Source organism: Acanthisitta chloris, unplaced genomic scaffold (assembly GCF_000695815.1).
Source record: "Acanthisitta chloris isolate BGI_N310 unplaced genomic scaffold, ASM69581v1 scaffold38501, whole genome shotgun sequence".
Classification (NCBI taxonomy): Eukaryota; Metazoa; Chordata; class Aves; order Passeriformes; family Acanthisittidae; genus Acanthisitta; species Acanthisitta chloris.
Genome location: NW_008654975.1, coordinates 1 through 15,253, shown reverse-complemented (window position 1 = coordinate 15,253; position 15,253 = coordinate 1). Strand labels below are relative to the sequence as shown.

At 39.9% G+C, this 15,253-nt stretch overlaps 2 protein-coding genes across 2 annotated transcripts in view; one reads left to right on the top strand and one right to left on the bottom strand.

Annotated features, from left to right (window-relative positions):
* Positions 1-4,303, top strand: part of RECQL (RecQ helicase-like) — a 13,704-nt gene extending 9,401 nt beyond the window's left edge. Inside the window, exons 11-14 of the mRNA XM_009083741.1 lie at positions 103-194; positions 2,436-2,655; positions 3,719-3,848; positions 4,032-4,303. Of these exons, the coding sequence (XP_009081989.1) occupies positions 103-194; positions 2,436-2,655; positions 3,719-3,848; positions 4,032-4,220 (631 nt within the window). The 3' untranslated portion in view covers positions 4,221-4,303. The remainder of the gene's footprint in view (positions 1-102; positions 195-2,435; positions 2,656-3,718; positions 3,849-4,031) is intronic.
* A 1,792-nt stretch (positions 4,304-6,095) lies between these two features.
* Positions 6,096-13,837, bottom strand: PYROXD1 (pyridine nucleotide-disulphide oxidoreductase domain 1; the record flags this gene model as incomplete). The annotated part of the gene is made up of 11 exons (XM_009083742.1): positions 6,096-6,360; positions 6,865-7,002; positions 7,225-7,347; positions 7,526-7,638; positions 8,468-8,597; positions 9,714-9,814; positions 10,297-10,457; positions 11,074-11,147; positions 11,712-11,840; positions 12,408-12,527; positions 13,757-13,837. Coding segments are annotated over 11 exons (1,419 nt in total), but the record flags the coding sequence as incomplete, so codon positions are not given.
* Positions 13,838-15,253: the final 1,416 nt, after the last annotated feature.

The window sequence follows — 15,253 nt, the reverse complement described above, 5'->3', positions numbered from 1 at the left end:
GGTTTGGAGGTATGAACTGTGCCAAGGGACCTTCTTTCTGCCATTTTCATGCTGTATAACAGGTGTGTGCACTTAGGTTCTCTCTGCTCTCTGTCCTCCCAGGTGCCGCCGGGTGCTCATAGCTCAGCACTTTGATGAGGTCTGGGATTCTGCAAACTGCAACAGAATGTGTGATAACTGCTGCAGAGAGAAGGGTGAGTAAAGGGCAGAGAACATACTAAAGGTTGGCTTAAAGAAATACCTAGTTTAGAAGAACTCTAAGCAAACTTTGCAAACTGTGCTCGTAGTTCTGCCTGTTTCAAGGTGTGAGTTTTGTTGTGAATGTTGGTTTTTAGTGGCTTAGTGGTGCCAAGTTCAGGGTGTTGGATACTTCCTGGTTTGGCTTTTTGCCTGAGGCCAGACACTTTGGTATCTTTCAGTCTCAGCTGTTCACCTGTTCCCAACAGGGAAGCTGAGGCAAAAGGGAAGTTGGCTTACCTGATCAGGCTTTGTGTCAGGCTTTGTTTGGATGTGAAAGCTTTAGTGAGGAGGAACCCCACGCTCTCTGCATGCCAAACTGGTCACACTTAGGCTCTGAGGAGGTACAGTTTGTCCTCTCACAACTTCCCTGGTAAAATCCCCAAGGATTTCAGTGCCTCATGCTCATGAGGTGTACCCATGTCAGGGCTGTGCATGACAGGTGTGCAGAACAGCTGAGCACACTAATGCAGGATTTCACTGTGTGTTAGCCCTAACAGCACAACATCTGCCCTAGTGTGTGCTCTTCCTTTGGAAGAAGGTTGGAGTCATAAGAGGGAATGGGCCAGACATAGAGGGAACTTGGGAAACAAGATGCAGCAAGACCTGCTGCATGGAAAAGGAGAATGATTTCAGTAGAATGAGGTTCTGGGACATAAGTTCTTTTGCTGCTTTGCTCACAAACATCCTGGGAGTGTTGGGTAGTTCGTTCTTGCTTTAACTGTCATTTTTTATACCCATCAGAAATCCAAAAGAATCAAAAGATGCACAAAGTGTCTTGTTGCTGTACTTAGGAAGTGAGCACTGTGGTTTAGACATAGGAAACACCACAGAAAGGTAGAAGGCTCTGAAAGGAGTGCTGGGAGAAAGCTGGTCTTGGGCATCTAACTGGACACACAAAATCACCTTAAATCTCTTTGAGGATCACCTGGGTGAATTCCTGTAGTATGTGGAAAATGCCATCTCCTCATACCACATATCTGTTGCAAAGCATTTGGATAGAATAGTGAACAACACTTGAAAAAACTTAGGAACAACTCTGTATTCAAGGCTGTTCTCATAACTATATTTCCCTCTGTATTTTGGGATGTAAAGTAGGCAAACAAAAATATTTACTTTCTCTATACAGCTATTTATACAATCAAATTGTATAAACAAGTAGCAATGTCTTGTTATCTTCTAGCTGGAAATGAGGCTTAGCTGAAATTTGTGCTGGGATCAGGGGTTGGGAAGAGTATGGAGTTGGCTTGTACCCAAGGCTTGTGGGAGACTTGTGATGAAATATAGTTGAAATAGATCCTGTGTACTGCTGGTTTACCCCCAGGGCCTTTTGGTACATAAGCAAGGTCTGAGGAAATCTAGCAGTAGTACTAGTTTTTCCGTACTTAATTCTTAGTATCAGAGGAGGCAGTTGGGGTAATTCTGGGCCATGAACTGATCATGCAGTACAAGGATGACCATCATATAATGATTTGGGCTGGAAGGGACCTTAAAGCTCATCTAGTTCCACCCTCTGCCATGGGCAGGGACAAATTCCAGCAGACCAGGTTGTTCAGAGCCCCATCCAACCTGGCCTGAAACACTTCCAGGGATGGAGTAGCCACAGCTTTTCTGGGCAACCTGTTATTTGTTATGTACTACATGGATGTGTTGGTGCTTGGAGTAATTATTAATGGTGAAGCTAATTTTAAAATGAAATCAATACCTTTTTCTGTCTCATTTTGCCCATAAGAGTTATGAGAAAGGAAGTGCCTCACTTATATTTTGCAATTCCTCTTTGTTCTCTAAGATTTCCTTATAAATACTATGGGCAAGGAAAAGGTATCCAGACGTAGAGTAGCATAGTAGCTACTTTGTAAATTTTATGCTTTGTAAATGCTTCTTTGAAATAATCTGTGTGGTTTGTAACATCAAACACATGTAAGAAATGTTTGCCAGATAGGAGTTTCAATAGTGAAGTAGAAAGATAAATGTGAATACATCCTAATTTGACAGAGGGAAAGTTACAGCTTTATTTGTTAAGTTAAAGTTGAAAAACAGAACAAAAAAGCATTGCTATTATACAGCACATTGGTGTATGTTTATAGATACATAAAAGGGCATAAATATGTATACCCCTCAAATACATATGGATACTACCTGAATAACCAATGTCGAAATAACTTGCTATTTAAATGTTCCTTCACTTTTGTTTGTAGCGTGTGAGAAAATGGATGTAACAGGATACTGCAGGGATCTAATCAAGATACTTGAGCAAGCTGAAAGCATGAGTGAGAAGCTCACCCCCCTGAAACTGATCGATGCCTGGTCTGGGAAAGGTGTGTCTAAATTCAGGGTGGCTGAAGTGACTCCACCCAAGCACCCTCGGGAGGAGCTGGAGAGAATTGTTGCCCATTTCCTGCTGCAACAGTATCTGAAGTAAGATGAGTAGTTTTGGTTTTGTTTTCTTTTGTATTTTTAATACCTAGTAGTCATTTTCCTTTATTCTTGTTACTTCTGTATAGTATTAATGGATGCATTCTGTAGTTTTGTTTTTTAGCCTTTATGTCAGATGCCTTTAATGTATTTTTAAAAAATCCTCAAATATTACTGTGTTTGCCCTTCAAAAGCTGGAGGAACATTTGAAATGCTGCATCTGTTGCAATTTTTAAAAGCTAGAGTGCTCTGTGGTCATTTTGAACCTTTAGATCTGCAGCAGGCTTCACTTTGAAGAAATCTGTTGTTCATATATATATATATATATAACCATGTATCTCACTCACATTCCATGGACAAGGGGGGCAAAAGGGACTACCCACGAGTCAGGACAGGGTGGGTAATGTGGAAACTGTAAGAAAGCATAGTGAAAATAACATCAGTGCTGCTTCTGCTGTGTGTGTGTGGTATGTGTTTGTCTCCTCATACAGTTCTACAGGTTAAAATAATACATAAAAATCCAATAATGAATCCCTTTATTTTTGCCTTTTTTTTTTACCTGTTTGTATAGCTAACTTCTTATACTCCTAAGGGGGTGAGCAGATGCCTTATTACATTTTTTTTCCTCATTTTCCTCTATGTATCCCAACAGATTGACACATGTGCCTGAGTGTGTGTGTAAAGGTGCACAGACTGAATTATGTGAAGTGTTGACCAGGCTAGCTCTAAATTAACTGTCTAGCCCCTTGAATAGATAAAGCAGGATAAAACTGCTCTTTGGAAATCCATTAGAAAGGTTAATGTGTCCCTTTTGTCATGGAGAGGGTTGTCAAGATTGGAAGGGGCTGCCCAGAGAAGTGGTGGAGTCACCATCCCTGGGGGTGTTCACAAAACCTGTGGCTGTGGCACTGGAGGACATGGCTTAGTGGTGGATTGGGGTTGATGGTTGGACTTGATCTCAGAGGTCTTTTCTAACCTTAGTGATTGTATGATTTCCCCCTGCTAGACAGGCCTGGCCTGTCTTTGCCTCCAGCCTTCCCTTATAACACTGATGTCATTCCTGCAGGGAAGACTTCAGCTTCACAGCATTTGCTACAATATCCTACATGAAGATAGGACCAAAAGCCCATCTGCTGAGAAATGAGGCACATACCATCACCATAGAGGGGACAGCAAACAGGAAAAGTGTGTACAAGGTATTTACATCTGCACTGGTTTACTGCATTGATCTGTTCTCCATTATAGCTTATTTTAATTGTTTGGTGTCAAAATGTTTTTCATAGTAATGCAAACAACAGTCTCTTCTGTTTGCTGTGAGAACATGGGAAGAGAAGGGAAATAATAGTAAGGGTTTTAATAGAATTGTTTATAACTTACAGGACAAACCATCTCAGTCTTCAAATTCAAAGGGAAGCAGAGAAAATGCTCAGACTGTTTCAAGGACTGTGCAAGGTTCAGTGGTGAAGAAGTCACAGGAGCACAAACGGCCAAGCGGTGGTTCCAGCTTAAAAGCAAAGAAGCCTAAGCTTCAGACAGGTGGAGATGACCAACCAGTAGTGATTGACTGAGGTTCACAGATTTGTGAAATCATGTTTGTTTCTCCATGGACACTGCAGTGTGTAAGTTCAGCTTGTGTTTTAGTAATGGGATTGAGGTTTTGGGGGGGTTTTTAATTTTTTAAATAAAAGACAAACAGGGAAACAAGTACCTTTAAAACCTTCAAATCTACAAGAAGTCTAGTAGTGAAGGGGAAAATGCTTCATATCAAATTAATTGGGGCATATCTTATAGCAATGATACAAGATGAAAATTTTCAGCTACAGAATGTTTCTGCCTCCCCTGTCAGCAGGGAGAATATGTAACTGCACCTGAGGCAGAAATACATCCCTGCTGCCTTCCTTTGGTGAACTTCAGTGTTTCCAGAAACAACTGACTGTGCTGACCCAACAGCTGCTGCTGACTGCAAGCACTGCTCAGGCACACATGGGGTTGAGTGCTAGGCTCAATTTTATTTACTTACTTTGGAGATCTTAGCAGCCAAAGATCAGAAAGGCAAGTTCAGACTCGGTAAACACAAGTTCTGGGTGGTTGCTTTTTGGTTCTTCCCTCTCCCCAACATTTACATGTATAACAACTTAAATATAAAACAAACATCGTGCAGAACTTGCTCCTTATTTTTCTGGTAAAATCTTGACAGTGACTAAAGGTTAGTATTTCACCCATTATGTAAGAGGCTTTGGCAAAATGGAATTAATTTAACTAAAAAGTCATTATCTTAAAAAAATTAGAGTGATTTTCTGCGAGAAGTCTCAGTATGTAGTGCCAACTTTGTATTTAGTGGAGTACAACAAACTGCTCCCAGTTTGACCCTAAATAAACAGGAACTACCAAGGAGCAACTGTGGAACAAACCCAAAAGCCAGGATGAAACAACCCACGTCCACGGACAGCCCTGTGGCTTTCAGAGAGGACATTAGGCAATACCTTAAATTGTTGGGCTTTATCACCTAGGCACTAATTAAGCCTAGCAACTAAAAAAGAAGGAGCTTGGTTGAAGCAAACCTGTACATCCACATTGTTGTTACTAAAGTGCATCTTGCACAACTGCACAAGCAGCCAGGGAGCTCCTTATGATTGCAAACAAACCACCTAAACCCCCAGCAGAAACATCACAGTAGGCATTTTGTCACCAGTTATGATTCAACTACCATCACAGCGAGTCAAACTGGAGTGTCGTACTTGCAAAAATTCCTTCCTGGAACCAGTATGCATGAGTGGAAATGATGACCAGGCAGGAGTGACCAGGACACTTAGGCAGTCCCCATGAATTTTCATTAGGTGACTGGAACAGTTGGCTATGAAGAATCCATTGGGATAGAGGACTCACATACAAAATGGCATTCCATACATTCACCAGCTAAGCTAGACACAGCAGCTTTCTCCACAGGGCAGACTGCTGCAGGTGGCCCCCCCATGCTGTTGTGTTACCCTTCCTGGGAGTGCACTGCACCAGTGCAGCTCTCCCACATCACCTGCACAGCTCAAGGGACAAGCAGTTAAAAAGCTGCTCCCACCTGGCATCTTGTCCTGACTGTCACTGTGCAAAGCTTGTGCTTAGCTGAGTATTATTTCAGAAATAAACTTATGGGGGGAAAAGAAAAGGATAAGGCATCCATCTTGCTGTGTATTTGCAGCCCACATTGCAGTGAGGGAGAGCTTTGAGCATCCTGTGCCCTAAGACTGTTCTCCATTCTAGACAAAAACTGTTTGCCAACACTAATCCACTTGCTTTTGTTGCTGCACTTCTATACACATTAAGTTGCCACTCAGTATTTTAACAAGATCAACACAGAATCTTAATAAGGAATCGCATGTGTCCCTCATAATCCCAAGAAAACATTTTCGTAAGATGTATTATTTGGTATCAAAAACTTCATACAAAATGGAAGTGGAGTTTTGTTCAATCGAAATAATCTTCTATATCAATATCTGGATTCAGGAGATCTTCACCATAGGCTGAAAGGTCCATTTGATTTAAAATTAAGTTCTCAAAGGTTTCTTCCAGGTCTGTTTCCCCAATGAGCACAGCTCCCACCATTCGCCCGTTCTGCATCACCACTTTCACATACTCCTGTCCCTTGGTGCATCTCAGCATCAGTTCATGGTCTGAGCCCAAGCCTTGGGCATTGTATTTTCCCAAAACCACCACCTAACAGAAGGAAAAAGCATTCATTAAGAACAGTAGCTTTTGGTGTTTATGCTGCTAACAGTTCTAGGCCTTGAAAGACTGACCTAACAGGAAAATACTTGTCCCTGGGGACCTGCCCCCTCCACTGCCTTCCAACTCCAAAACTCAATTAAATATCTTCACTTTAGACTATCACACACACAAACCAAAGAGTGAACAGTTACCATGCTGAACTGTGTTGAATTTAGCCACGAACAGAACCTTAATGAAATGGAATCTATACAGAAATGCAAAGCAAATCAGTTGTCATTCACCAATTACAATCTGTCATGTATCTGTAAAGATCTTGGCCCTCTTCAGTTTCAGCACTCAAAGTTAGTATGAATGGAGAAAATCTCAGCTAAGATTAATTACTATATGAAGGAAAGTGTTTTGTCAGTATTAAAGCATCTGCTCAGTGTTAGCAGATGAGTATCAGCAAGCAGTGGGTGTTGCTCAGTGGCTGAAGCCTTATACTGTATTTACCTTGTAATTGAAGAACTTTGTGACATGGGCAAATAGTTCAAAGCTGAAATCCATATCAATAGATTCCCCTAAAGTATCTGCTGCCATGCATTTTGCTGCATACCATCCCATCTGCCTAGCCTGAGTCCACAGCCTCATCTGCAAGAGAAAATTGAAGATGTAAATCACAAGACACATCACTGTGCACTGACTGACAATTCTCAGTGCATCCTGAGTGTTTTGCTGATGCTCAGAAGGGCTGGACTTGGCTTCCAGCCACCCAAATAACATTCTCTGTCATGCACACACCCAGGATTACCTACTTGCTCAGACTGATTTCTCTGTCTGTGTGTGTAAGACTGAGCCCACGAGCTGAGGTACCTGGTGCCACACTGGACTGTGCTCCCAGGCTGCCGTGCAGATGTCTCCAGCTGCATACACATCTGGCAGTGATGTGTGCATGTGCTTGTCTACCTTCAGTCCTCCATCTTCACCCACAGCAAACTGAAGTGTTTGCACAGGTCAGCAGTATGAAAAAGAATAATTTTAAATGAGTTCTCCATGTTAATCAACGACCTCATTTGTTATTTTATTACTGATAACCAGAGTGGCAACACCTCCATGGAAGGTACAAAGCAAAAACCCAAAGAACTTAAGCCCCAAAAGAACTCAGTATACTCACATTATTGCCAGCCAGAAATGGTTCAATATTTGGCACAACTCCAGTTGCACTGACGATGAAATTGCATCCATAAATTTTTCCATTAGTTAATTCCACATAGACAGGCCACAGAACTGAAAAAGGGGAAAATTTTGCCCTGAGAATGTAACCAACAGAAGTTATTTCACTATGTCTTACAATAAGATATGAAATAAAAATATCTTGTGAGATAAATAAAAATTTAAAAAAGAAAAATAATCAGAGGTTACCTATAACATATGTTACCTTCACTCAAGAGTAGAGAAAAAAAGATTTTGAAGCTTAGCTCTAACTCCTGCTGTTAACTGTCTCTGGAATTTTCCTAAATCAAAGCCCTCATTTGTAGGGGGAAAATCATGTGTCTTGTGCATGTTCTCTGAATACACAATTGCCAAACATTCTCTTACATATAAATTTACAGATGCACATGAAATGCCACAAAAGCAAGAAGAACATCAAGAGATTGGATGTCCTAGAATCTTATGCTGGAAGCAACTGCCTATGAAAATAGTATTTTAAATATTAATTTTCATTCAGTGGCACTCCTAGGCAGAATTATTCATGAAACAAAGGATATTTTCTTCTGCTTTCTTTGGAGGTTTACTTCAGTGTTGGCACAAAATGTTGATTTTTTTTTCTTCCAACTCTATTATTGATATATGATTTTATCAGACTGCAATGAGGAGGGAATATTCTGCACAAAGGATTTTGGTGACTTTGTGGAGAAAGGTGCTGGCCCATAACATTTTGTAAGTTACCTGTAGCCCATAAATTTGATTACTATAAATTGCTAGGTCTCAATTTATAGAGATCAAGGATTTATGTTCCAAATCTGTATTTGCTTTAGAACAGCAAACAAGATCAAACATGCTCCAGCACTGGTTTATCTCCAGCGTGTTACTTCTCAACAGCACTGGCACTTACCTTCATCTGGTTCTGCATTTCCCTCTCCTTTAGGGAAAGCCAAAGCAGTTTGGTGCAGTTGTACAAATTCTTGCTGTGAGTGTATGTTCTTGACTTCACATAGCATTTCAATGTGCACTTTATGAGAAAACTAAAGAAAGAGTGACAAAATTGTAAACGTAACTAGCAAAAAGAAGATCATTGCTAATAGCAATGTCACCTAAACTGACATGACTAAGCTGGAAAACCCCAACCACATATGCTATCCTAAAGCACAACACATTAGCAGAGTTCCCACTTTTCCCTTTATTTTGGCACAGATCTAACCACAAACAGTGGCAATTTACCTGTTTTTTCAGTAGGTATCTAATGTTCCTTGAAATTTCATGACAATTTAGATTTTTCTGGTGTGCCAGAAAATGTATCCAAGTTCCCCTGAGTTTATACGAAGAGAATTCAAAATTTATTAGAACAGGAAATAAAAGTAAACTCATTTTTCCTGTCTTTCAGGATTTCAAATCCTTCACTTTTCTATCATGAATTATTCTAACAATAATAAGTTTATTTTCTAAATGCTGTAAAAAGAAAATATATTCTGTTCCACCAATCCTTTCTGAGCTCAAGAGAGAAGCTGGCAAGTTACCTCTCTCTGAACTATTTCATGGCCTTGAACTGTTTTATTCTCCACTACACGAACACATCTCCACAGCCAAACCACCACTTACTGAGCTGCTGAATATCCTAACCATCCTTTAGCTGGTGCTCTAAAGCATTTCTGTAGACTCTATGACTGGACATGAAGCTCTTCACAATGCTCATGTCCACCACTGACTCTGCATTCCATTTTCTGCTGTGACAGTAGACTGATGTTCCCTGTACCTCTGCACAAATCCTACTGTCCTGTTTTGCACACAAGAAAAATATGTGTATGGCAGCTAAAACCCAGGACAATAGAGGTACCACTGGTTCTGATCACAGCTAGGATGGACACAATCCTACAGAAACATGTCAGCCATGTATGTTTCCATCTGAAGAGCATCTTGCTCAAGCCACACCAGTGGATGCAGTTAGCCACCTTTTTCCTGAAGCAGAAAATGACATTATTTGTGTTAACATGTTTTGCTGCTTAATTCTGACAAGAGAATCATTCCAAGCACATTTTATTTTCCTTTTTCTAATACTCCTGAAGGTGACATTTCACATTCTGTCATCCTTACCCATTTAAAGCAACACTTGAATGAATGTGTAAGCAAGATTGTGCCCCTACCTCTTTAGTCCCTTTAAGGTGTAAGCCTTCATGCCAGTCAGGGCCTAAGGCACTGCCTGGTTTGTCAGATGCTGCTGTAGGTCTCTCTTTTTCCTCAGTTCCTGAAGGAAAAAATGGAGTATATCAGACTTAGCATCCATACTTTCTTGCCCTCAGAATTCAGAACGAGGATTCTCAGCTAACAGAAATGTGATGTGGTTGCCAGTAGGGAAGAAAAAATGTGCAGTATCCCAAATCACTAATTTGCAGACAAATCAGGCTCCAAGCCAGCACTTCTAACACCCTTTAGCTTCCTGCCTTTCATCAGTTCCCTCATCTACACAGCCATGGCACTGGGAGGTGCCTGCATGGACCCCTACCAGCCAGTCAGACCCCAACAGCAGCAGGTTCTGAGCATGCTGTTGTGTGTCTACACAAATTCTGGATGAGTTTTTATATTGCCTTTTTACTTTGAGTTTGTTAAAGAAGGAATTGTCATTAATGATAACAGTAAACCTTATTTAGGGCCTGATAAATTAAGCACTTTTAGGACTATCTTCAATATTAAGTGCTGTTTGCAGTGTTAGGACACTAACACACATACCTTGCACTGTGTATTTGGTTCTTTTACACTCGATTGGAGTCTCTCTGTTTTCAGCACTTAGCTTTGGAATGAGAAATTCAGCTGCTCCTGCATCAAAAAAAGTGTTCCCAATGGCTTTGTCTTTGATGGCCCAGATTACTTCACAGCCTTGAATTTCATACCTGTGAACATTTAAACAGTGGATAAAGTGACAGATTACCTGAAAAGGATCTGACTGTTAGCAACACAAGTAGAAATGTGTCAGGATTCCTTCCAGAAGCCAGAACTAAGGGATCCAAGACTTTTAAACCTCTCAAATTCACTTCTGCTTCAAAATATTTACACAAAGAACCCATTAAAACAAAATCTCTTCAAGCTGACAGATCATACTTTCTCACCAGTAGCACCTTGACCAAACTGGGGCAGAGGGTGAGGACAGGAAGATCAAATTAATTATAATAATGATAATATTTAGTATTTCCTGCTCCCCATAATGAAAAAGAACAGCATTTTTGCCATGCTGTCCACTGCTAGGAAGAGGCACTTGGATCCTGTCTGTGCTGTATGGAACATGAACTGTGTATTCTTGATATCTATGTGTCAAAGCTGCTTCTGAAGCTCTCCTAATTTTATGTTCCGTGAGCACCACTATACTGTGAAAAAATAACTGCCATCAGTTTTGCTATTAAATGCTTTAAGAGCTACAATTTTATACGTCAAACTTCTCCCAAATTCCTGTACACTAGATTGAACATTGCATTGTTAAAAGATTTTATTTAAATATGTATCTTTACTTACACTAATTCAAGGGCAATGCCACCATTTCCTACCACTGCTATCCTCTCAGCTTGAGCCAAATTCTTCTGAAAAGCCTGCATTGGGAGAGGAAGAAAGTCAGTGACAACCTAGATCATATGTTCCCTCACACTGATCAATCACACCTTTTGCAGTATTTTCTTGCTCTTAGTCTCATTTTTTTCTCAGACTAATGACACACACCTAGTTATACTGTACAGAAGCCAACGAAACCTGTGCAGTTCAATCACGTTAAGAGATGAAGTTCCTGACAACCTTTACACAGACAGGAAAAATTAAATAATTACATTTAAGCCAGTTAGACTGAGCTCTTGGAAGTCCCCAGGATTCTGTTCTCTGTCTCAGAGACTGATGATATTTAATATCCAGTTTTATTACAACTTGCAGAACTCTCACAGTAATTTGCATAATATTAACAGGAAAGTAAGAAGCAATAGAAATACAGCCCAGACAGTGTATTTTACACCACAGTATAACCACTTCAAATATATAATAACAAACCAACTTATTTTTCTTCATTTCACTCCACAATAATTCTTAGTAATATATTATACACTTAAAATATATTACACAATATTGCAGCAACATATTCTACACTTCCAGGCCCAAACCACATTTACCTGAGCACTGTCAGTATCCCGAATTCCTAACACATATGGGTTCCCTTCAAAAATTAACTTTGGCTTTGCTCCAGCACACAGACAAAGTTTCTCATACATGTATTCTTTCCCATCTTCAGTGACAATTTTCTGTTAAAATTGAAGAAAAAATTAATTAATCTAAGAGAATTCATCTAACTCAAGACATCTAAGACAACATCAGATTTCTTTTTGCTTAATATCATAGTATTCTGCAGATGTTAAAGGCTGTAAATGGCTTCTTAAAGAGGATCCCTTCCTGCTCTCATTGACTTGGTGTCATTTATTTGCATCACACTCACCACAGAGTTAACTACCTGACTGAAAAAATGGACAGTGTACACAGTGCACTCCAAGGAAGATCCATGTTACCACTTGATGGCACTCTGGGCTCAGTAGCTGTGCTAAAAGAACAGGATTTTGTGCCAAATGTTCCCTGTAACAGAAACAAACCTCTGGACTACTATGTACTAGCACTTAAGAATCTAATTCAAAACATTCCAACAGCAATAGACCTCTGCTAACCTGGCACAAGATACAGCTGTCATTTTGGTAATACTTCAATAACCAGAATGTTCTTGAACAGAATTTCTCACTCAAAACATACAACTGCTTCTTAAATTATTTTTTATATAAATAATCTGAAAAACTACATAGAAAAAGAAAACATTAGCTTACATGCTCATCACTTTTCAACTGTTTTACTCCAGACTGTATAACTTTAATATTGGGATATCGTTTTTCTAATAGGGAACTTGGTTGCTCTTCTACATCAAATTCCTCAAGTGTTTTGGAGACCTGTAGGAAGAAGAGAAATATTTACAAACAGGGATCATTTATCCATCTCTTTTTCTAAAGCTTGTAACAGAACATTTTGTGTTCATTTCCAGTAAAGAAGTCACAGCATTAACCTATATTGTCTGAAAACATGTTACCATGTTATTGCTAAAGTTCCTGTTTCTATACAGAACCTTTCCATCCCTTCAAAGCAGTAAAGAATTTTAATCCTAGAGATAAAGATTAAGCAAAATTGGAGAACCCTGACAATTGCTCTGACTGCTATAATGTTTTACTCCATAAATAGACTCTATTATCAGAGTTGCTAGCATTGCTCTTTAACTTCCTTGATACAGCATTAAAATCTTGTTTTTCTGTTTCAAAAAACAGTAACTTCAATAAAACAACTCAGTGATGCTCTCCCACACAAGCATCTTCCTCTCTTTGGCATTTAGGGAAAAAAATATTGGTCAAAATAGCTTAACGAATGATGGAAACACTTTTGTCTGGAATATATATTTTTATTATAGTAGAAAAAAAAATCTGGTGACATTTTCTTCAGAAACCTAATGATCTGGAAACCTCTTGCTGCAGGTAGTTGGCCTTGTGCCAGTGAAGGTGCTTCTTGTTGTGCAGCTTGTAAGCAGGACATACCAGACAAAGGTTTAGGCAAAACAGATACAAGATCACCCCAAAGCAGTTACTTAGCATCTCATCCAGAGTCATGATCTGACATCCAAGAGATTGGAGGGTAGGAAAAAACCCACAACAAATAACAACTAAACCCAAACAACACAAAACCAACAACAAATTGGCAAATTGGAACCTGGAAAACACCCAAGTTATGCCAATTTTTAGGTTCTCCCAGAAAGGAGCAGCTGCATGGAAACCTTCTACTTTATAGAACATTCAGAGACTGGAACACAGCTAGGAAGAGAAGCCACACCAGGCTTGCAATTCAGGGAGAAATCAAGATGCTCATGTTCAAAACTTCGACCCTGCTGCCTTCAAACAGTGTTTAGTCATTCCCTTATTCTTCAGATACATAAATTTCTGCTGATGTGAATTACAGACTTTACACCTCTGCACTGTGTGAATGCAATTAGCTCCTCAGTCCTACTGACATCACTGCAATCACACTGATGTGAAAAGGAGGTCAGTCAGGAGCGTTTTCAGGATTGGGGTCTAAATTATCTGCACATCTGAACTTTGAAGAGGTCTTACCATTAGAAAAATGAAGTTTCTCTTACCTGTTTGAAATTAGTCACAGCTTTTATCACTGGAGAAGCTGTCACTAATAAAATGTCTTCTGATGGAAATTCCGTGGCCAGCTTGTAAAGAAACAGAAATCAAGGTGAGAGTCACCATCAGATTTTGACTTTAAGACAATAAAACTACTCACTGAAAAGTAATATGTCTTAATACATGACTTTAGTCTCACAGAATCCTGTTGAATAAACGTTACTTCAAGATCATAGAAGGATAATGACTGAAATGAAGAGAATTTGGAGATCCAACAGTTTAAGCCACTCACACAAAAATACACCTTCAAGAACTGCAGCCATGGTATTCCACAGGATTCCAAAGGCCAACCTGTGGAACAGACTGTGACCATATGACCTCTGCAGACACCCAGTTGCTGGACACACATTTTTTTTACTGCACAGTAGAGATTGTTTACAGTTGAAATGCTGATTTCTATCAAGCATTTTTAATGTTGTTTAGTAAACTGATAAACGGATTATCACCTTCGAGGTGCTACTAAGCAATGCAAGACTTTTACAGGCCCCAAGCCAAAGGGAACTGTTCCCATTTTACATGTGCCAGAGGAAATAAATGAGATCTGTCATGCCACTCATCCCTGAGGCACAGGCAAAACCAGGGCTCCCTGTCACCAGCATCCTACAGATGAGCACAACAGCTGTATGAGCCACCGAGGAGCATGTTTTGTCTTGTACAACCACAGAATGCTTTGCAGTTTGAACAGGTAAAATGAACATCCACATCATTTCATTCAATGTCATAGGTACAAAATCACCTCCAGTTACCATTATGTTCAAACCAGCAAAAACCTTGAAAGCCAAGAAATGGACAAATTTATTTTTAGAGCTTGAGCTCAGGGAGAGCTGAGAGACTGGACAAGTTCTAAAATGTGGATCCAGTAAAAACTGAGCAGGATTTCTATAAAAAGGAGCACATTGTAGCAGCTTTCCCCTTGGCTGCAGCACAGTCCTTGGAGAGTTATCCCTCATTCCTATGAGGCATATTCCCAATTTCTATGAGGAATACTACTCACTCCTATGAGTTATGCTTCATTCCTATGAGGGATGAGGCCTGCAAGTCCTAGGACCTCTGTACCAGCACACAGAACAGCCACAGTTTTAATTTTCTTTTCCTTTTTCTCAACCCCTATCAGGTTGTTTGCAGAGCAGTTTGAACCTCCTGAGAAGTCTATCAAGACAGACTAATATCATTATATGATGACACTGCTGCCCTGCCACTGAGTTTGGGTTTTATATTTAGTTTTTTAAAGTGGGACAAAATATTTATAAGCAATCGTGGTGGGGAGGCAGGACAGAACGTGGAACTACTGTGTAAACAGGGATATTTAGCAATGACTAACGTAACTCAAGTTGTTAGAAAACCACCAGGAAGTTGAGCTTGGATTAAGGATGCACCAAATACTTCCTTATGCTAACACATATGAAAATCTTCAAGCCAACTTTGAGGAAATCAGTTCCCCCACT